Raw genomic sequence first — 21672 nt, 5'->3', positions numbered from 1 at the left:
GGCTTGCAGACCCCTAACGTGTCAAACTTGCTACTGATTATTCTGCTGGTTGGGTGTCCTGGGGATGTCATTTTTGTGGGCGCTGTCTGGGACGGTGCTGGTTGGTTGCCCTATGTTGAGGTGCTGAGTAAGGAAAGGTCCTACACCTCTGATATGGAGTGTATCGCTTATATCTGTATGGAGGCATGTACATGCTCAGTGTTCTTAAAGTAGTTCTCGAGTCCTTACTGGTATGGAGCACCTCGTCAGTTTTCTCCGCAAATAGCTTCTGCCTATCAAAGGGGAAATCCTGCACCTTCGATTGCAGTTCGTTAGGTACTCCTGCAGATTGAAGCCAAGAAGCTCTGCGCATCACCATTGATGTTGCTGTTGATCGTGCAGCTGTATCTGCGATATCAAGTGCAATTTGAAGGGCTGGGGAAGAAGCAGTGTACCCTTCCTGCACTACAGATTTTAGGATTTGATGTTTATTATCCAGAAGGTGTTCTATTAGTGTGGTCAGTTTCGTATAATTATCAAAATTATGGGTTGCAAGGAGGGCCACATAGTTAGCCATCCTCAGTGTTAAGGTTGCCAATGGGTATACTTTCCTACCGAAAAGATCTAATTTTTTACTGTGTTTGTTGCCATGTTGGTCCTATATTGTGGCTTGCTTCAACCACAAGAGAGTTAGGTTGAGGATGTGTGAAGAAGAAATCCATTCCCTTGGAAGGCACGAAATATTTCTTATCAGCCTTCTTGATGGTCGCAGGGAGTGAGGCCGGAGTCTTCCATATGTCATCCGCCACTTGTAGGAGAGCCTCGTCAATGGGCAAGGCAATTTTGGACTTTTGAGAGGGCTATAGATTTTTTAAGAGATGATGCTGTTTTTGTTGTAGCTACTTGAGTTGGACCTCTTGACTGTCCACCAGTCTTTTAAAAAGGTCTTGAAATTGTTGGAGATCATTGGTTGGTGATGATTCCCCCAAGATTACTGCCTTGTTGGGAGAAGAGAAAGATGAATCCGTTGGAGAAAGTTTTTGCAGTTGCTTGTGGTCAGAGAGCTGACCTTCTTCAGGTTCAGAAAGTTGAGGTGGTTCAGGAGTGCTTTGTGGGGGAGAGGGAGGTTGTGTGCCGACTGGAGTAGGAGAATTGATCCAGCTCCGTCTGGGATCCGATCAGTGACAGCAAGGTGAGCAATGCCTTGAATAGCAGGAGGAAATGGAATAGTGTGATGGGCGATGGTATTTGTGCTCATGTTTGGGCATGGACTTACCTCCAGCAACTCCGGGGCAGTGGAACAGTGGGGATGCTAAGGCAGGCTTCCTGCCTTTCCTGGCAACGTGGACCATGCTATGCCCTGGAAGTGGCTAGCAGCAGGTCTGGCTCCTAGGCAGAGGTACACAAGAAGCTTTGCATGTTGCTCTCTCCCACAGGCACAGACCTTCCCCCAGCTCCCATTGTCTGGTAAATGGCCAATGGGAGTGTGGAGACAGTACTCAGGATGAGGTCAGTGCACTGAGCCCTATGATCTGCCCGTGTAGGAACCAGACCTGCTACTGGCTGCTTCTGGGATGCAGCATGGTCCGCAGTGTCAGGACAGGCAAGAAGCCTGCCTTAGTACCCTCACTACTCATTGGGTCACCCTCCACCAAGGTGACCCAGTGCCTGACATTGTGCCACCCAGTGCTGGGTCACAACCCATAGTTTGAAAACTACTGTTCTAGGATGTATTTCATCAGGTCCTGATGACATGAAGATGTCTAACTTTTCTAAGTAATTTTTAACTTGTTTCCCCCCCCCCATTTTAACATTTAAACCTACCTCCTTTTCTCCAATATTCACTATTGTAGTCATCCAATCACCACCAACCTTCTTAGTGAAAACCTAAACAAAGATGTTGTTAAGCACCTATGGCATTTGCACATTTTCTGTTATTGTTTTTCCCTCTTCATTGAGCAATGGGCCTACCCTGTCCTTGGTCTTCCTCTTGCTTCTAATATATTTGTAGAATATTTTCTGGTTACCCTTTATATGTCTAGCTAGATTTACCATGTTTTGTTATTTTGCCTTTCTAATTTTGCCCCAACATACTGAAAATCTTTCCCACTTTGAATAAGTTTCTCTTGCGGAGGCCTTCCTGCTTTGCAATAAGATTTCTGTCCTCTGTAATGAACAGTCTACATCAGTGGCATTTAACCAGCCAACATCCAGACTGTCAGGTGCTATAATTTCGGGTCTGAGTGAGGAATTTGATCTTTGTTCAGTGATATTATGTCTGGAGAGTCTTGAAATGCAATTGAACACTGTGTTGACATTTAGAGGAAATCCATTAGCCAGAACTGCTTCAGCCATAAGGAGCTCTCAGGATCAATATAGCTGCATCCTGTCTGACTCAGGATATAAAACGAATTTGAGGAAATGCATGTGTAAGACCTTGATTCCATGGTATGAAAATTGTCAAGATTTTGGGCCACAGACCTACCCTGTCAGCAACTCCCCCTGCCTAAAATTTCAAAGCATGACCACTATCACGACTATTCAAATCTAACAAAGTATGCAAAAGAGGAAAAGACCACTTAGAAATCACATAACATCCTTTATCTTTAGCTAGCCATAGTAGCATCTCAAATGCAAACCTAAATGATAAGTGCAACTGCTTAAATGAATTCTACTTTTACCAAAAATGTTTCTCATTCTGTTAAAATAAACATACAATAAACAAACAAACAAAACAGACAAACCCGAAACCCTTAGGACACGCAGACAAAACCCCCCAACCCTTAGTTAATGAAGAGTTAAGGTTGCTTGGCAGTGATGCTGGTTTCCTCCAGGTCTAGGGGGTGATAAAAATATTTAGTTTATTTCATAATGGGGATTATATACTGCAATAACCGCAATACATAGAACAGACAATACAATTCAAAGACACTGGCAAGTACGCAATTGAGCTTGTCAAGGAGTATGTGACTAATAGCTGTGAAAATAAAACTGCTCAGCCAAGATACTTCCAAGTCTTTAACTAGGCACACAGGAAATGACTGGCTGCTAGGAGGACTAATTTTGCACAGCTGCAAGGCCAGCCACTCGTGTTTTCACCATTCATTTACTGACAGTTACATCATTTAAATATATTGCCATTATTCCTAGTTATATAAATACATATTAAGTAGGCAAAATATGAAATTCTCAACTCCTTCTGAATAACAAACTATTGATTCTATTAGTAAGAAAATGTGGGCAGAAAGAGTTTAAATTTACAACATCAGAATTTCAACAACATCTCTACAGAGGGAAAATTAATAGTGCTGTATCCCCTTGGGAGGTATTAGGTATCTTTAAAATACTTAAATGATTTATTTTCTGAATTACTCCCCCAATACTCATATTTATTTATGCATATTTAAAACTAACATTTTAGCCTATACAGAATTGACATTATTTTTACATAACAAAACAGATTATTCATTTTATATTCCTTGTTCTTTCAGACACAAATGTAAGTAGGCAAGCAATAATTTGCTTTTTCACTATTCAAGCTATACACAATCCTCAGTGGATCTTAGATGTAGTATTAAAATATATATGTTTATTGTTTATTTTTAAGATATCAAAGGTCAAAATCACCTAGTATGTATGAAAAAGAAACATCTGTCAAACACATAAAGTTGAATTAATGTTCACTGATTTAGTTTGATCTGATAATGAATTTCAGTTAAATAATGGTTGTTCAGTACGCTCACTTTCTGGATGGGGATGACTAGCCTGTAACCCAAGCTATGGGTCTAACAAGGGAATACATGGGTTTATGATTATGTCATACCTCATCATAGCTCTAAGAAGATACATTCTTTTGGTTTATCTTTTCCTGTTTATATTTTTTTTATTAAATACTATTTTAAAATGTGGACAAATCCTCATCTTATTCACATGATTCACTGACTTCCAGGGATATAAGTAAAATTATTAGGATTTGGCTCAAAGTCAGTGATTACGTATGCATAATTTATCCCTGTCATATAAGATAATCAATTTGCACATTAGAATCTTCAAATTCATATTTATTCATGCCATATATAAGCAAATTAAAAAATTGTTTCCTCTAAGTTTATAGAAACTTTTCATTTTAATAATAAATTAAATGCATTAGCATCAAGAAACTGAACTATGCATGAACACTGGATGGACCAAGATTAAATAGTGTTATAGTAGGTAACAGCCTAAGAATGTTAACCAGAGCCTTTTAGTTCAAAAGGTCTCTTTTCTCACCTTTATCCTCACAGTGTCAGAGAGATCCAAAGACTGTCCAATGCAACTTTCAAACAATAAAATAGCAAGCAATATCAGTCCCTTGTCAGCCATCATTGATCAAAGATATGTTTTAATGAACCTGAGCTTTGAAAAGCTACATTCACCACGTCACTGTGACCAGAAGCCTGAGCAGAATCCTCAAAGTTATCCACACTTAAGGAAAAGTGTCCTTCAACTTTGTATCATGAATGATTGAAAGAACTTGGAGTGGAGGGCTCTTCCTGTGATGCAAAACGTGAAGGGTGTTGTCCAATTCCACATAGAAGTTTTTATCACTGCTGTCTGAATATTTGCTCTGTGTTTGAAGGTCCATACATTTGTTCAAAAATATTTTTTGTTCATAGGCAGATTTCTAAGGTAATACAATATCTCTCCCTTTCCCCCTCCATCTTTTTCCTATGCTTCATTTGCTTATATGGCATCATCCAAAAGGAACTACTAACTGTGTTTAAATCTAAAGTACATTTTCACCACTATTTGTATAGAAGAAAAATCTGTGTTCAAGAAAGACTATGTATCCCTGTAATTACACTTTAGATTCAGGAGCCCTAAGGGATAACTTGCCACATAGTTGGAAAAATGTCAGTTATCATATATATAGTAGCCCAATGTCTGAGAGTCTGTAATGCTGCTGTAGCATTACAGACTCGCCTCTGGGTGGCGCTCTTGCCTCCTGCCATGGCACTCGGCTGAGAGCTGCGCTGCTAAGCTGGCTGGCGGTGGGGAAGCAAGCGGCGGCAAGCTGCCATTTGGGGTCTGCGCTTCCCATGGCGCACTCAGCTGTGCGCCACGACGGGAGGGGCGGTGACGTACATGGCCCCGTCCCCTGTCCATGTATGTCACCGCCCCGCCCCTCTCCCTTGTGGCGGCCCGGCTGAGCAGGCAGCACTCAGCCGAGCGCCACGGTGGGAGGGCAAGGGGGGCGGGGAGAGACAGAGGCGAGAGAGAGGCAGGAGACGGATAAGAAGAGAAAGGGAGAGTGAAAGGCAGGAAGGGGAGAAGAGAAAGAAAGAGATGGAGAGAGAGGCAGGAGGCAGAGGAAAGCTGAAAGAGAGAGGGGGAGGCAATAGGAGGAGGAGGAGAAGGAGAGAGAGAGAAAGAGAGAGAGAGAGAGAGAGAGAGAGACCTGAGGCTCAGAAGAGAAGACCAACCTGGAGGAGAGACCTGAAAATCCCGTCTTATGATGGGCTAATTGGCTAGTGATTTCAGAATTTCAGAATTACACATGAGCCTGGGAAAATCATGGTGATACTCACCCTTGTCCTTGCCTTATTGAGAAAGTAACTGCAAAACGTGCTCGAAGCAAGAGAGGAAGGAATTTGTTGCTCAAGGGAGCAAGCGTACTCAGGAAGAGATGGATGTCTTCTCTTTACTTATAATTTGAAGAAGTACCAATGTTCCTGGTTCATCCACTGAAACAGTGGATGCTGAATTGCAAGAATGGACTTCTGAGCAATTAAATCATTGCCAAAGAGAGGATACTGACACCAGGATGGTGGCAAAGTTAGCTATCCTGGAATAGGGATGTGAAAGGTTAACCGGTTAACCAGTAAGCATCACCCTTAACATGTGATGCTTACTGGCTCCAATTAACTGGTGGGGGCTGCAGCAGCTCCCCACCTATAATAGGTAGGGTGTTGCTCCAGCCCTGTGAAGCCCACTGCAGGCAGGGGCTGCACTGGGCATTCAGAGCAGCCCCTATCCATGGTGGGATTAGCGCATCTCAGGCACAAGCATAGGCGTGCGCAGCACATTTAATTAGGATGTGCACCCAAATAATTTTTTTTAAATGTACTTTGACCCCCCCCCATTAGACACACCCCTGACTCCTGTTAACCATGCCCCTGGCCCCCATTAGCCATGCCCCTTGAGGTAACCCTCTCCGGGCAAGATGGGCACATGACCAAAAGTAAAAAGTGTTATGTGACCTCTGACCCCCCCCCCAAGGACTTTTCCCACCATCCACTTACCAATAACGATTAGTTTGGCCCCCACCAACCCCCCATGCAACTATCCTGCAATTGCATTAATCCAATGTGTGTGACATTAATGCAGGGGTGGAGAGGCTGGGGGGGGAGTGTTCCCTCTAAGAGTTTCCTCCCATAAGCAGAATGAATTTTGTGTTGTGCACCAGTACTGAATTCATGTGGCTTGTTTGGATGTGCCATTGTGGCACCCAAGTTATTAATAAATATCTACCTTTCCCCTCCGCTGTCATGTCTTCTCCCCTTGCTCCATCAACTCCCCTGGTGCCTGCTGCCCCCCAACTCCTCACCCTCCTCTGCTGTCCTGACTCCTGCCCTTCTCACTGTCCTCAGCCTTTCTGAGACCTGCCCCCCCTCCACCAGCCCTTCTCTCCCCCCTGTGCCCACTCTTCCAGTAGCCCCACTCTGATCATGTGAGCTACCCCTCCTCATCCCCTCGTCTAACACCTCTCTCGCCTCTCTCCTCTGGTGCTGGGACTCCCCTGCAGGTGTCTGCCCTTCTGCTTCACCCCCAGAATCCGCTGGCACCTACACCTTCCCTTACCCCTGCACCCTCCTGGTACCTCCCCCTTCCCTCACTGCCCCTGCCCCCTTTGTCCTTTTTTCCCTGATGCCCATCTCCTCACCACCCTCTGCCCTCATTCCCCTCATGCCCCAGTGCCATCACACGACTTGCTCCAACCCCACCTTCATCATGCCTACCCCTTCTGTCAAGCCTTCTTCCAGCACCTCCCCCTCCAATCCCCAATGCCCTTACCCTCTCCTCTTCCAGCATCACCCTGTCCCCCTTCCCATTGACACCTCTCCTCCTGCCCTTTTCCTCATTGTCTCCACTTCCCCCCTAGCATTTGTGTCTCCTCTACCCTGTCCCTTTGGTGCCGTCCCCCTTCTTCCCCCTCTTCCCTCCCCCTCCATACAAGCCCCTTCCACCCCTTCCCCTTTCTTCCTCCTCCACCCTCCCGCACCGCAAAAGCCCCTTCCTCTCCCACCCCTTCCTTACCTTCAGCTTCTGCCTTACAGCTTGCAGGACTGGAGTCAGATCCAGCCCAAGCTGCAGGACCGGGGAGGGGCACCCCCGGGGCGCTGCATGGTGATGCAGGTCCAGGCAGGGGCGCCCCCAGGGCACTGCGCGGTACTGTAGGGTGGGGCCCGGGCTGCAAAAATGGCTCCGGCCACCGTCTGTAGTCGGGCCCCAGCTGCTTTTGGAGCTGGGCCGCTGGGTTTTAAAGTTCCCGGCGTTTCCCCTCTCACCTGTTGCGCAGCGTTTGAGGACGCCCCACATGCACTCTCTCTGCCCCACAGTGTCCAGTAGATGGCTGTGGGGAATTTAAAGTGAGGGGCTGTGGTGCTCCATCACAAATCCCCCTCTTCCTCCAGCAGCTGCTGGCTGGCCCCAGACATTAGGGTATGCCTGGGCACACCCGGCACACCCCGTGTGCACGCCTATGGGCATATGCCGCTCAAGCATCTTCACATTTAACCAGTTAATCAATTACACAGGATTTTACAACCCTGGCAAGTAATATTTCCACAGACCACAGTAAAAGTTTTCTGGTCACAGCAGGAAAGCTTTGAGTTTGAAGATAGAATATTGTATAGGAAATGGGGAAAAAACAATAGGTAATGGTTACAGGAATTAACTGGTCGTGATAGATACATTGAAAAAGAAGGTTCTGAAATGTCATAATTTTAAAATTGTTGGACATTTTGAGGTTGCAAAAACCACAGTCAAGCTAAGAGAAATTTTCTGTTGGATGAAATACAGAATGTAGACAACTGACACAAGAAATTTGATCTTTGTGTTGCACAGAAGAGTCCCCCTACAACAGGGAGAGCCTCTTCTCAGCAGAATCTTGTGGGGGCACTACTGCTCTCAATGTTCTTGGCTCACTGCCTGAAATAGTCTGGCAATCAATATTTGCTTATAACTATGTACACAAAATGACCTGAAGTTTACCCAATACAAAAACAAAATGCTGTGATAGTAGCAGAGGTTCTTGTGAATTAATTTTTCAGCAAATTTGGGGCCTGGGTGAGTTAAACATAGCTCAAGAGAAAAAGTTTGAATCCAAAGTGTTTCAGTGTTTCAGAATTCTATAATTCTATGGCTCCACAAAACTCATATAACCCCACAATCTGATCTTTGGCAACTCAAAGCTACCTACTAGAGAATAATCTTTATATAGATTTTGTTGTGCGTGAGACTGTAAGTAAATTGTTCATGGGTTTCTTGTTTTTAAACTGCACTGCTAAGTGTTTTTACTTATTTAACAATTTTGTGGCAATTTAATTTTCCTGTCAAACTAGAACATACCTATTGTCCTATAAAGGACAAAAATTAAAACTATACGACGTGTAATATCCCTTTAATCACTAATGATCCTCACCACATTTAAATATGAAAACCTAATTTTAGTGGGAATAGCCAATCAATAGAAAAATTATTCATGGAATGGGAAATTGTAGTTGATAATGAATGGGACAATATTAAATGTTGCTAAATACAATTTCTTAAGTGGTATTAGTTAAATCTACATTGGTTTTAAATCTGGAATTGAAGCACTATATTTAGTGAACATGTTACCAAATACTACCTTTGTTGCTTGTAATAGTCAACTATAATACGGCATAAATAGGGAACTGTTTTTGGCAGATGGGGGTGACTACTGGTAAAATGGCTTATTTAAGTCATTATTGTCGATTGAATATTTACACTTTTGTTTTAAAATCTTTAGAGTGCCTAGACATCATGATATTGGATACAAAATATATCAGTACTGAAATACAAACTCTAACCCCCAACTGAAAAAGCTTTTTTGTGTGAGCAAGCATTATTCCTCTATACAATTCCACTGAAATCAGCAGGACTGCTCACATGAATAAGGAATGGATGTGTGAGTAAAGATGATAAGACTGGGTCTTATGAGATAAAGTCAAATTTATTTTACTATTTAAATTTTTTTTGCAGCATCAACATATATGGTAGCATAACATCATGAAACCTGTTTACGAGGAGTAACCTACAATGATGAACTAAAAATTATTATTTCTACCTCTCCATGTAATTATATAGCACCGTATCCATATTTAGCGGTATAGTTAGTAGTACATATGTTTCAAAGAGTTAAACTCTATATTGTGATACTTTTGCAGAGACAGCATCCTACAAATAAAATATGTCTGACATTTCACTCACCATTACTCATTTCTGCTTTGAACTTTTACTGGGGTTTACCGCCAATAGTTAAAATCTATCATATCTTTCCAAAAAGGGGGGGGGGGGGGAGAGAGAGAGAGAGAGAGCATGTGACCAAATATAACATAATTCAAACTGAGTAAGGCTAAATTTTTCCCTCAGACACACTTAGGCTATGTCTACACAGTAGTGTTATTTCAGAATAACTGACGTAGAGTTTGTCTACGCTGCAAACCATTATTTCAAAATAATGGAGAGCTGGAGGACTTCTTACTACAACTTCTGGTAACCCTCATTTTATGAGCAGTAAGGGAAGTCAAAGGAAGGGAAGTCTTCCTTTGACTTCCTGAAGTGTAGACAGCACCAAAAGAAGAGTTAAGCTATTTCGACTTAGCTATGCATTTGATATAGCTTAATTCGACTTCAGCCCTGCTATGTAGACATACCCTTAGTTCCAGCTACTTCAGTGAGAACCAGGATCTTTAGGGAACCTACCTGATTTTTTTGCTAACATTAATGTTACTTCCTTCCTGGGGTCTTTGCAGAAATTTTCCTCTGTTATGTGGAGACCTCTGTACATCAGATAAAATAAGAAATTTTGGTTTTCCTTTTCCAGAAGGATTGCAATAAACAGGAACAATTGGATGGCCTGTTCCAAAGTCATCTGCAGGATACAAAAAATTAAGTAGTAATTTAATATTTCAAGTCGAAGTATGCCTACATTATGCTAGTTATAATATGGCTTGCAAATTTTAATATTTTTGTGATGTACAAATAATAAACTCAAGCTTTAAAGTTATGACAAACTTGATAACAACTGAAAATGGAAAACAGCATATGGATAGCATTGTCTATGAAAAATACCACAAACACATGCATGTTATGTGATAAAATAATTAACAGGACTATTAGCGCAATATTTTTGGAAAACGCAGGAAACTTACCTCTTTTGCTAATAACAATATTTATTAGTATTGTATATACTAAAGGTTGCAAAATTGTTAGTGCAAGCACAAAATCTAATCTTCTATATTTTAGAATTAATAACAATCAAAGGAACTACAGTAAAACTCCATTAGTCCGGCATCCAATGCTCTGGGACTCCTGATGGTACGGCACCATCAGGAACCCGGAAGCGCTGGGGCAGCCGGACAGGCTTCCCCCATTCAGCTGCTGCTGAAACTGACCAGCAGCTGAATCGGGGAAGCCGGGAGCAGAGCAGCTGGGGTGCTGCTGGGTTGGTCTCGTAGTGCTGCCCCTCGGGGCTGCGGGACCAACCCGGCAGCACCCCAGCTGCTCTTGGGGATGCCTGGGGCAGAGCAGCTGGAGTGCTGCCGGGTTGGTCCCGCAGCGCCAAAGGACGGCGCTGCGGGACCAAACCGGCAAGACCCCAGCTGCTCTGCCCCAGGGGTCCCCGATTCAGCCGCTGCTGAAACAGATCAGCGGCTGATTCCAGGAAGCCCGGGGCAGAGCAGCTCTGCCCGGGGCTTCCTGGAATCAGCCGCTGCTCTGTTTCAGCAGCGGCTGACTTGGGGACCTCTGGGGCAGAGCAGCTGGGGTGCTGCCGGATTGGTCCCACAGCGCCGAGGGGCGGCGCTAGGGGACCAACCTGGCAGCACCCCAGCTGCTTTGCCCCAGGTGTTGGGATTCAGCTGCTGCTGAAACTGACCAGCAGCGTCAGTTTCACCAGCAGGCTGAATCCGGATGCCTGGGGCAGAGCAGCTGGGGTCCTGCCGGGCGCTGCGGGACCAACCCGGCAGCACTCCAGCTGCTCTGCCCCAGGTGTCCCCAAGAGCAGCTGGGGTGCTGCCAGGTTGGTCCCGCAGCCCCGAGGGGCAGCACTACGGGACCAACCGGGCAGTATCCCAGCTGCTCTGTCCCAGGCGTCCCCAAGAGCAGCTGGAGTGCTGCTGGGTTGGTGCCGTAGCGCCGCCCCTCGGCACTGCGGGACCAACCCGGCAGCACCCCAGCTGCTCTATTGCAGGCATCCCCGATTCAGCTGCTGCTGAAACTGACCAGCAGCGGCTGAATCAGGGACGCCTGGGCAGAGCCGGACTATCGTAAGGGGAGGCTATGAGGGGTCTGGGGTGGCATCCCCTCCCAACCCACGCCAGACCCCTCATAGCCTCCCCTTCTGATTGTCCGGCATATCTGATAATCCGGCACCCCCTGGGTCCTAAAGGTGCCGGATTATCGGAAGTTTACTGTAACAACATTTTTGCTTGCCTAACAGAACTGTTACTTTGCCCTCCACGGAAATGTAGCCACCACTAGCATGAAAAATAGCATCTACTTAAGAGCATAGTGCAACTTTGCCCAACAGTTTAGGACATGACATGACACTGAGTAACAGTATCCAATTCAGAATGCAGCGAGAATGAAGGTAGGCAGAATGTAATTACTCATTATTCGCACAGCTGAAGTTGCGTACAGTAGATCGACAGGGAGAGTGGAGTTAGTATAGAATAGACCAGGGCTGTCAAACTATTAACAAATTTAATCGCAATTAATCATGCAATAAATCGCATACGTCTCCCCTTTGAAATGGTGGCGTTTCTAACGGGCAGCGCATTAGGAGCCTGGGATCAGCTGGGGACTCCAGCTGATCCCCGGCTCCTAATCCGCTGCTCCTTTAAAGCATCAAAGGGGCACTTCAAAGGGGCAGCGCAAGCAGAACTGAGGATCAGCTGGAGTGCCCAGCTGATTCCCGGCTCCGCGTTGTAAAGCCCCTTTGAAGTGTCGCTCCAGAGAGTCAGCTAGTCACTTACATCCCTTTGATGAACAATGTCCAAGTGATCTTCTCTAAGATCATTCCTGTCCCACGACTAAAGGAAGGCATGAGACAGAAGATTCTGAAAGTGAAACACTGGCAAGGAAAGTGGTGGAGGTGGAGGTTTCGGCTTTGTGAAACATTGATCTACCTTCTATAGGGATAGCAAGCTATATTATTTGGATGGCTTCCACCACAGTAGAAGCAGGTCCAGTCTTCTCAAGGACAGGTTTGTTAGAGTTGCCAAGAGGGCATTACATGAATTTTTTAAAAAAGGGAGAGTAAGAAAGAGGGAGGATATGAGCACTCTGCACAAAACCGAGATGTGAATAAAATTAAATCAAGAAACCAAAGGACACGAAGAGAAGAAATTATTTGATTGCTCATACACCAATGCTAGGAAACTGGGTAACAAAAACTGGAAGTGCAATCTTCATTTATAAGCACAAATTTGATCTAGTTGTCTTACAGAAACCGGGTAGGATATTTCCTATGACTGGAATGTTAAAATTAACGGTCATAACCTATTTAGGAAGAACTGAGTGGACAATAAGGGAGATGGAATTACACTCTATGTCAAAAATGGCTTTATCCATTTCCACATCACTGATACCACAGAAGAAAATGATCTTAAAAGCTAATAGACCAGTGTCGTCATAGATAAAGCAAAAGATGGAGTATTTGTTGACCAATACTCCTAGTATCTGCCAATACTAAAACACCCTTGGAATGTCTAAAATATTACAGATGACAGTTTCCTAACTCAAAAAGTGTTGCAGCCAGCACTGAGGAACTTTAGTTTAGACCTCATCTTGACAGATAAAGAAAAAACTGGTCACAGAACTAAAAATTAATGACTACAATGTGAAAACAGAATTAAGTCCAGATCAGTGATACATCATTGGTGCTTTAAAAGGGCCAATTTCACAAAACTAAAAACAATTAGGAAACAAATCAACTGGGAGGAAGAATTTTATCAGAAAAATGTGAATGATATTTTTTAATTGCCTTGAGAACATTTTACTAGATGTCTTCAAAGCCACAATCTCACAGTTGGAGAAGAAGCCCATATTAGTTGAAAATACCAATCTGGTTTAGGAGGGGAATAAAGCCAGCTATAAAAATATTATAGAAAGCAGGAGAAAGCAGAAGTTGACAGTAAGGAATATGTATCAGAAGCTATGAATTGTAGAAAATAGATAAGGAAGAAAAGGGACATAAGAAGAAATCTATGGCCAGGAGAGTTGAGGACTAAAAGAAAGAGTTTAAGTGCATTAGTAACAAAAAAAATCAATTGTGACAATGATTTTGATCTATTACTAGATGGAAATGGTATGGATATAATACAGAAAAGGCAGAAGCATTCAGTAAATTTATCTATTTTGTACTTGGGGGGGAACAGATGATGCAATCATATGATAACACACTTTCCATTCCACTAATATATCAAGGGGACGTTGAAGAGGAGCAACAAAATCTAAGCATTTTAAAGTCAGCATAATTTGCATCCAAGAGTTTTAAAAGAGCTGACTGAGGGACTAACTGGACCATTAATGGTGATTCTCAATAAGACTTAAAACTAACAGGGAAGTACCAGAAGAAAGCTAATGCTGTGTCACTATTTAAAAGACGTAAATGAAATGCCACAAGGAACTACAGGCTTGTCAGTCTGATATTGATTTTAACAAGATAATGGAGCAGCTGATTCCAGACTTGATTAACAGAGAATTAAAGGAGGATAATATAATTAATAACTATCAACATCAATATATGGAAAAAAGTTCCTGTCAAATTAAATGGATATCTTTTTGTGATGAGCGATTGTATGTTTGGTTGATAAAGGAAATAGTGTTGATGTAATAAACTTAAGAATTCTGTAAGGTAATTGACTTGATGTGGCATGACCTATTTATTTAAAAATTAGGATACAAAATTAACATGGTACTTATTAAATAGATTAAAAGGTGATGAGTTAAAAATGTAACTATAAGCAGGGAATCACCTATAAATGGATATGTTTCTAGTGCGGTCTCACACGGATAGGTTGCCCTATGCTATTTAATTTTATTAATGATCTGGAAGAAAACAAAAAATAATCACTATTTAAGTTTAAGTTTGAAGATGACACAAAAATTGGGGAAGCAGTAATAATGAAGAGGACCAGTCACTGATACAGAGCCATCTGGACTGCTTGGCAAAATCTTCCCAAGCAATGTGTTTTAATATGGCTAAATATACATACCTATATCTAGAAACAAAAAATGTAGGTCATACTCACACAATGAGGGGCTTTATCCTGGGAAGCAGTGACCAAAGATTCTGGGGTCATGGTAGACAATCAGCTGAATATGAGCTTTCGGTATGATGCTGTGGCAAAAAGGTCTAATGCAATCCTAGGATGCATAAATGGGTATTTCAAGTAGGAGCAGAGACAAAATTTGACATTTATACTTGGCACTGATGTGACTGCTGTTGCAATATTGTGTCCAGTTCTGGTGTCCACAGTTCTAAAGGAAGTTGATAAATTGGAGGGGATTCAGAGAAAAGCTACAAAAATTATTAAAGAAATAGAAAACATGCCTCACAGCAACAGATAGATGCAAGGAGTTCAATCTATTTCCTTTACATAGAGAATGTTAAGAAGTGGCTTGGCTGCAGTCTATACATTCTTAGAGGGGGGAACAAATATTTAATAGTAGGCTCTTCAATCTAGCTCATAACACAGTCCAATGGCTGAATGCTGAAGTTAGACAAACTCAGAGTGGAAATAAGGCATAGATTTTAAAGAGTGAGAATAATTAACTATTAGAAAAACTTATCTAGGATCACAGATGATTCTGCATCACTGATACTGTTTAAATCATGGTGGGATTTTTTTAAAGAAAAATATGCTTTATTAATTATTTTGGAGAAGTTCAGTGGCTTGCATTATACAGAAGATCATACTGGAGGATTAAAAAGGTCCCCTCTCGTCTTGAAATCTATGAATCTATTAATCAAATTTAAACCTTCCATCTTGGTCCAATCTCCTACCTGAAGTTTGTTAACAACACTTTTGCTGTAAGATAAGATTTCAGGGCTATTACAATGTTGTAAATGAGCATGCCGTAAATGGAGTAATTGATTAGTTTGCTTACAGAAATGTGGATAAGTTGCATGTTCATTTGTCATGCTTTCTTCCTTGCTTTTTTTCCTTGAGGCTTTGGATGCTTTCCAATTCATTAGGAATTGTCTTTCCATTTCTTTTATTTCTTTCCCATCAAGGGATTCTGAGGAAAAAGGAAAAAACATACTTTTTGTAACAAAGTTAGTCAGCTAAAAGCTTAAACCATTTATGTTCGCTAATATGTTTGCTTTTGCCAAAAATGCTTACATTTTAGTCAGAAAAGAGATCAAACGATAGATTATATTTTGAAAATTATTCATAAAGAAATGAGTTGCATGTGCAACATGGCAGTTTTCAAATGCATGGGAAAGAGATAATCAATTAGGGTATGTCTACACTACAGAGTTAGTTCGAACTAACAGACGTTAGTTCGAACTAACTTTCATAGGCGCTACACTAGCGCTCCACTAGTTCGAACTTAATTCGAACTAGCGGAGCGCTTAGTTCGAACTAGGTAATCCTCATTTTATGAGGATTAAGCCTAGTTCGAACTAGCTAGTTCGAATTAAGGGGTGTGTAGCCCCTTAATTCGAACTAGTGGGAGGCTAGCCCTCCCCAGGTTTCCCTGGTGGCCACTCTGGCCAACACCAGGGAAACTCTATTGCCCCCCTCCCGGCCCCGGACCCCTTAAAGGGGCACGGGCTGGCTACGATGCCCGTGCCAGGTGCAAGTCTGCCAGCACCCAGCTAGCAGACCCTGCACCTGGCACGGCTCGAAGACAGTGACCAAGCCATTTGTCTCGTGCCATCCATCTCCAGCCTTCCACAAACCTTGGGCAGGGACACCACTCCTACCCCCTGGCTAATACCACTCCATGGACCCAACCTCCATGACTTCCCTTTAAACTCTGTTCTAGTTCTAGCCTTCACAGCCTCCTGCAGCAAGGAGTTCCACAGGTTGACTCTTTGCTTTGTGAAGAACAACTTTCTGTTATTAGTTAGAAGCCTGCTACCCATTCCTTTCCTTTGGTGTCCTCTAGTCCTTCTTTATGGGAACTAATGAAGAACTTTTCTGTATGCACCCTCTCCACCCCACTCCTGCTTTTAGAGACCTCTATCCTGTCCCCCCTCCGTCTCTTTTCTAAGCTGAGAAGTCCCAGTCTCTTTAGCCTCTCTTCATATGGGACCTGTTCCCAACCCCTGATCATTGTAGTTGCCCTCCCCTCTCGCAGCCTCTCTCTTCCCCTCTCCCACCTCCTTTTCCCAGTCTCCCCCAGTTTTGTTCAATAAAGACAGATTCCATTTTTGAACACAATTGTCCTTTATTTTGTACATCAAGAAAAGGGGCTAGGGAAGGGTAAGTGGAAGGAGGTGAGGGAGAAATGGGGTACGAGCCCCCAATGGGGAGGACTGGGCTGACTCTGCGGGCTTCTGGGGGTGGAAGCTCTCCTGCAGCCCCCCAATTGCCCCCTCTCCCCAGATGGCAGCCTGCGGCAAGTGCAGCCGGGCTGATGGCCGAGTGGTGTGATGTGCCCAGTGTGGGTAGTCCGGGCAATCCAAGCCAGGACTGCTTTGCAAGCGGGGCACCCCTGAGAAATGTCTGTCCGGGGTGGGGGTGGGGGTCGGGACCCTTTAAGCACAGCCCTTGGCTAGCCTGAGACAGCATCTCCACGCTCTAAGTCCTCCTCTGATGCCCTGCCGGCACTGCTTCCGGCCATCCTTAAGCCCGGTTCAGGGTCCACTTAATGTGGACATGCTAGTTCGAATTAGCAAAACGCTAATTCGAACTAGTATTTAGTTCTAGACGCGTTAGTTCGAATTAGCTTAGTTCGAATTAACTATTTCAAACTAAGTTAGTTCGAATTAGCGCTGTAGTGTAGACATACCCTTATTGTTATGGTTGGCACTAAGGATGTTCGACACCCAAATTAAGATGTGATACTGATGTTTCAGGGGTTTAAAAGGACAGCATATATTTATGCAGGACATATACATTTATATGGGCATAAGAAAGTACACACTTGCAATCAAAACCTGCCTGCCTTATTCATCAAGTAGTCCCACTGACCCCTTGTAGCCACCTATTTGATATTAGAAAGCATGCCTCTTACTCCTGGCTGGTGAAAAGAGGGGCACAGGAGTAATTCATGTACTTTCTACTCTCTCCCTGACAGTCAGGGAAATGGGAAGAAAAGCAAGCCTGGTACGCATAGCTGCTGCCCCACCTGCTCTCCCAAAATGACACTCTTGTTCAGATCTGTGAAAAAACATTATGCACCAAGTGCCACAGTTAGGACAACCTCTAACTTCTGATGTAGAAATGGCTAGGTCAATAGAAAAATTCTCCACTGACTTACCATTCTTGGAAGGTGAATTAACTGTACTGACAGAAAAACCTCTTCCATCAATGTAAGAAGCATGAATATAAAATGCTTATTTAAGATGTCCAAACTACCTTAATTCTACCCTGCAGTAATGCTACAATGGGGAAAAATGAAAGAAATCTTTAAAAATTAGTATCACTTAATTTGGGATCACAAACACAGAAAAGCCTTATTCACAATTGTATGAGTATACTATGGTATAAATCCTATATAGTAAGCGGTAATTTTGGTAATAAATAAGTTGAGCTATAATAAGTGACAAGGATTTTTAGCTTATTAATCAATTTAAATAATATAACTTGTACAACAGCTTTAAAAATTATATAAATCGTCTGGGATTAATTGTGGAGGCCACTACCTGGTTTCATAGGAGTTTCACTGTAATTCAAAGATAGCTAATGTGCCAACTATTCTTTTCAAGTGGAAAGTGTTCTAATCATATTTTTTACCTAGAGTTTTTGACTGTAGAATCAGCCTGTCCCTGTATTTTGGTTTACGGCAAACAGGATTCCCTTTAAGATCCATACTGCACAGCTTGGTCCATTTGTTCAAAACAAACTCCAAATCCTGCAATTAACAGAAGTGAAAAAAAAGACCATTGCTTTATCTCTAGATTGTACATGGCAGAGTTCAGTAATAATACTGGTTGTTCACTGAAAACAGTCTTCTTTTGGACTTAGGAGTGTAAACTTAAGCTGGTGTGTGTTTGTAGGACTGGGACTTTGTATGATACTTTTTGAATGCAGAACAGTGTTTTACATATTAGAAATAGGAAGACAGTGACAGAAGCATTTACAATCAAATACAAAGTGAGTGATGGCAAGCTGGCATGTCAATCATCTGTTGGCTTTGATTCTTTATTTCTGACACTCCCCTCTAGAGTCAGGATTTCACATCCGAAGACAATTGTCTAGCACTAGCTCCTATGATAAAAATCCTCAACTAGCTGGGTCACTTCCAAATGAGAGGAATGTTGTTATGGAAAGAAGTCAGGAAGCAATACTAAATAGGACAGGTTCACATGTACTGTAACAGAAGGGGACCAGGGTTAAGAAGAGAGTGGGAAATGCAACAAGCCATAGGTCAAATCTTTCTGTAAAGGTATTGGATTACCAGTCTCATGGTTTTACTTTGTTTGTACTATATGTGGTGCTAATAACAAATTCATTATCCTAGAACGGTAAGATGTTTAAAATGGTAAATGCTCAGTCCAGGCTCTGCTGATGTTGCTTAATCAGATTTCCATAATCAGGTTCCACTCTGAACCTATTTTTGCAAATGTTCTGGCTGGTGGCAGATGTTTCATTTGGTTGATTTTGCAGTGTCTTTGGAAAGTCAAACAGAGCAGAAACTTCATCTTCACTTTATTTTCATGTAGGAAAAACTGATTGCTGAAGAAGCATTTTGTGGAGGAGTTAAGATTTTCTAACTCAGAACACCAATTTTCAGTAATGACAGGAAAGCTAAGGACAATGTTGGTAGCTGAGAATTCAAGCCTGAAAACCAGTATTTGATGCACTTGCATAAAATTTGGTCTATCTTCATCATGCTTCTCTTGAAGGAGAACATGGATCTTGCTACTGGGTTAACTGGGAAGACAACAAAATAAGGTTCTGATGCCAAGCAACACAAATGTTAGTACTTGTTAGATGAACACAAGATCTTCTGTTTTTAGGACATAATAATGCCACTTGCAGACAACTGCCTTTGCCATTAAACTTTTAAATGCCATACACTGAAGAAAAGCCAGTTAAGAAGACAGTAACGTGAGTAACTTTACATATGTTTTTCGATCACACATAAAAGGAGAATATATATAGTCTTTTGCATCATAAAGGGTCATTGAAAAATATAATTCCACCTGTCCAAGTTTCAGAAATTCCTACGACAGTGGAAATTTCATGAAAAAATTGATTAAAAATAAAATTAAAATCTGGCAAACCATGCTGGAAAAATATAATTTAGACAAGATACAGTAACTCCCCAACATATCTGTGTGTGGCCAGTTACATTTTTGGCCCAACTTTTAAAATGTACCTTTCTGCCGTCTGGGTTTCTGTCTAGTAAATAAGGGCAATACGACCTAGATCAAACTTCTTCTGTCTTTTAACTTCAATATATTACAGTTAACAAGATTTGAAGGCTATTTGTAAGTGCTTAGTAATTTGCTCTATTCTATTTAGAGAGCCTACCTTCTGAATTTCCTTTCAATGTTACTCTGAACATGGATCCATATAGTATGAGACTATATACAGCATTTAAGAGGGGATCCTAAAGTAAGAGAGGGTATGTCTACACTACAGAGTTAGTTCGAACTAACTTAGTTCGAATTAGTTAATTCGAACTAAGCTAATTCGAACTAACGCGTATAGAACTAAAAACTAGTTCGAATTAGCGTTTTGCTAATTCGAACTAGCATGTCCACATTAAGTGGACCCTGAACCGGGGTTAAGGATGGCCGGAATCAGTGCCAGCAGAGCATCAGAGGAGGACTTAAGAGTGTGGAGATGCTGTCTCAGGCTAGCCGAGGGCTGCGCTTAAAGGGACCCGAACCCCACCCCGGACAGACAGTTCTCAGGGGTGCCCTGCTTGAAAACCAGTCCTGGCTTGGAGTGCCCGGAGTGCCCACACTGGGCACATCACAGCACTCGGCCATCAGCCCGGCTGCACTTGCCGCAGGCTGCCATCTGGGGAGAGGGGGCAATTGGGGGGCTGCAGGAGAGCTTCCACCCCCAGAAGCCCGCAGAGTCAGCCCAGTCCTCCCCATTGGGGGCTCGTACCCCATTTCTCCCTCACCTCCTTCCACTTACCCTTCCCTAGCCCCTTTTCTTGATGTACAAAATAAAGGACAATTGTGTTCAAAAATGGAATCTGTCTTTATTGAACAAAACTGGGGGAGACTGGGAAAAGGAGGTGGGAGAGGGGAAGAGAGAGGCTGCGAGAGGGGAGGGCAACTACAATGATCAGGGGTTGGGAACAGGTCCCATATGAAGAGAGGCTAAAGAGACTGGGACTTCTCAGCTTAGAAAAGAGACGGAGGGGGGACAGGATAGAGGTTTCTAAAAGCAGGAGTTGGGTGGAGAGGGTACATACAGAAAAGTTCTTCATTAGTTCCCATAAAGAAGGACTAGAGGACACCAAAGGAAAGGAATGGGTAGCAGGCTTCAAACTAATAACAGAAAGTTGTTCTTCACAAAGCAAAGAGTCAACCTGTGGAACTCCTTGCTGCAGGAGGCTGTGAAGGCTACAACTAGAACAGAGTTTAAAGGGAAGTGAGATAAAGTCATGGAGGTTGGGTCTATGGAGTGCTATTAGCCAGGGGGTAGGAGTGGTGTCCCTGCCCAAGGTTTGTGGAAGGCTGGAGTGGGATGGCACGAGTCAAATGGCTAGGTCACTGTCTTCGGTCCATCCCCTCCAGGGGCCCTAGGGTTGGCCGCTGTCGGCAGACAGGCTACTGGGCTAGATGGACCTTTGGTCTGACACAGGACGGCCATTGTAAGCTCAGGGCTCAGGGTCGGGGGTCTCACTGGACCCCCTTGATTTTCATGCACACCTGCTCCTGGGTGGCCAGGCTGGCAGCTCTCCTGCCCAAGCCGGCCACTTTCCTGTGCCTAGTGCGGAGATCGTGGACAAGGTCCACGATGTCCTCACTAGCCCAGGCGGGTGCCCGCCTCTTGTGGTCCCGGGCAAGCTCCCGGGAGCCGCCAGCCTGGTCCTGGGAAGAGGGGGAGGGCTGGGGGGCATCGGGTGGCTGGCTCGATCCGTGCCAGGTGCAGGGTCTGCTGGCTGGGTGCTGGCAGGCTTGCACCTGGCACGGGCACCGTAGCCAGCCCGTGCCCCTTTAAGGGGTCCGGGGCCGGGAGGGGGGCATAGAGTTTCCCTGGTGTTGGCCAGAGTGGCCACCAGGGAAACCTGGGGAGGGCTAGCCTCCCACTAGTTCGA

General features: G+C 43.5%; 1 protein-coding gene across 8 annotated transcripts in view; it reads right to left on the bottom strand.

Moving 5' to 3' along the window:
- Positions 1-21672, bottom strand: part of PPP1R42 (protein phosphatase 1 regulatory subunit 42) — a 76338-nt gene that overhangs the window by 9264 nt on the left and 45402 nt on the right. For 7 of the 8 annotated variants that reach the window (XR_003090917.2, XM_075920584.1, XM_025188872.2 and 4 more), the window contains exons 6-8: positions 18180-18297; positions 15379-15510; positions 9967-10135 (exon numbers count right to left, since the gene is read on the bottom strand). Coding sequence is in view for 6 of the 8 variants with exons in the window: in XM_075920584.1 (XP_075776699.1) it covers positions 9967-10135; positions 15379-15510; positions 18180-18297 (419 nt within the window). In the remaining 2 variants the exon portion in view is untranslated. Of the gene's footprint in view, positions 1-9966; positions 10136-14519; positions 14749-15378; positions 15511-18179; positions 18298-21672 lie in introns of those variants that run through there. The other variant, XR_012901408.1, reaches the window with a different exon arrangement.

Source organism: Pelodiscus sinensis, chromosome 2, assembly GCF_049634645.1.
Source record: "Pelodiscus sinensis isolate JC-2024 chromosome 2, ASM4963464v1, whole genome shotgun sequence".
Classification (NCBI taxonomy): Eukaryota; Metazoa; Chordata; order Testudines; family Trionychidae; genus Pelodiscus; species Pelodiscus sinensis.
Note: the sequence above shows the minus strand (reverse complement) of the source record. Positions and strands in the feature narration are given on the sequence as shown.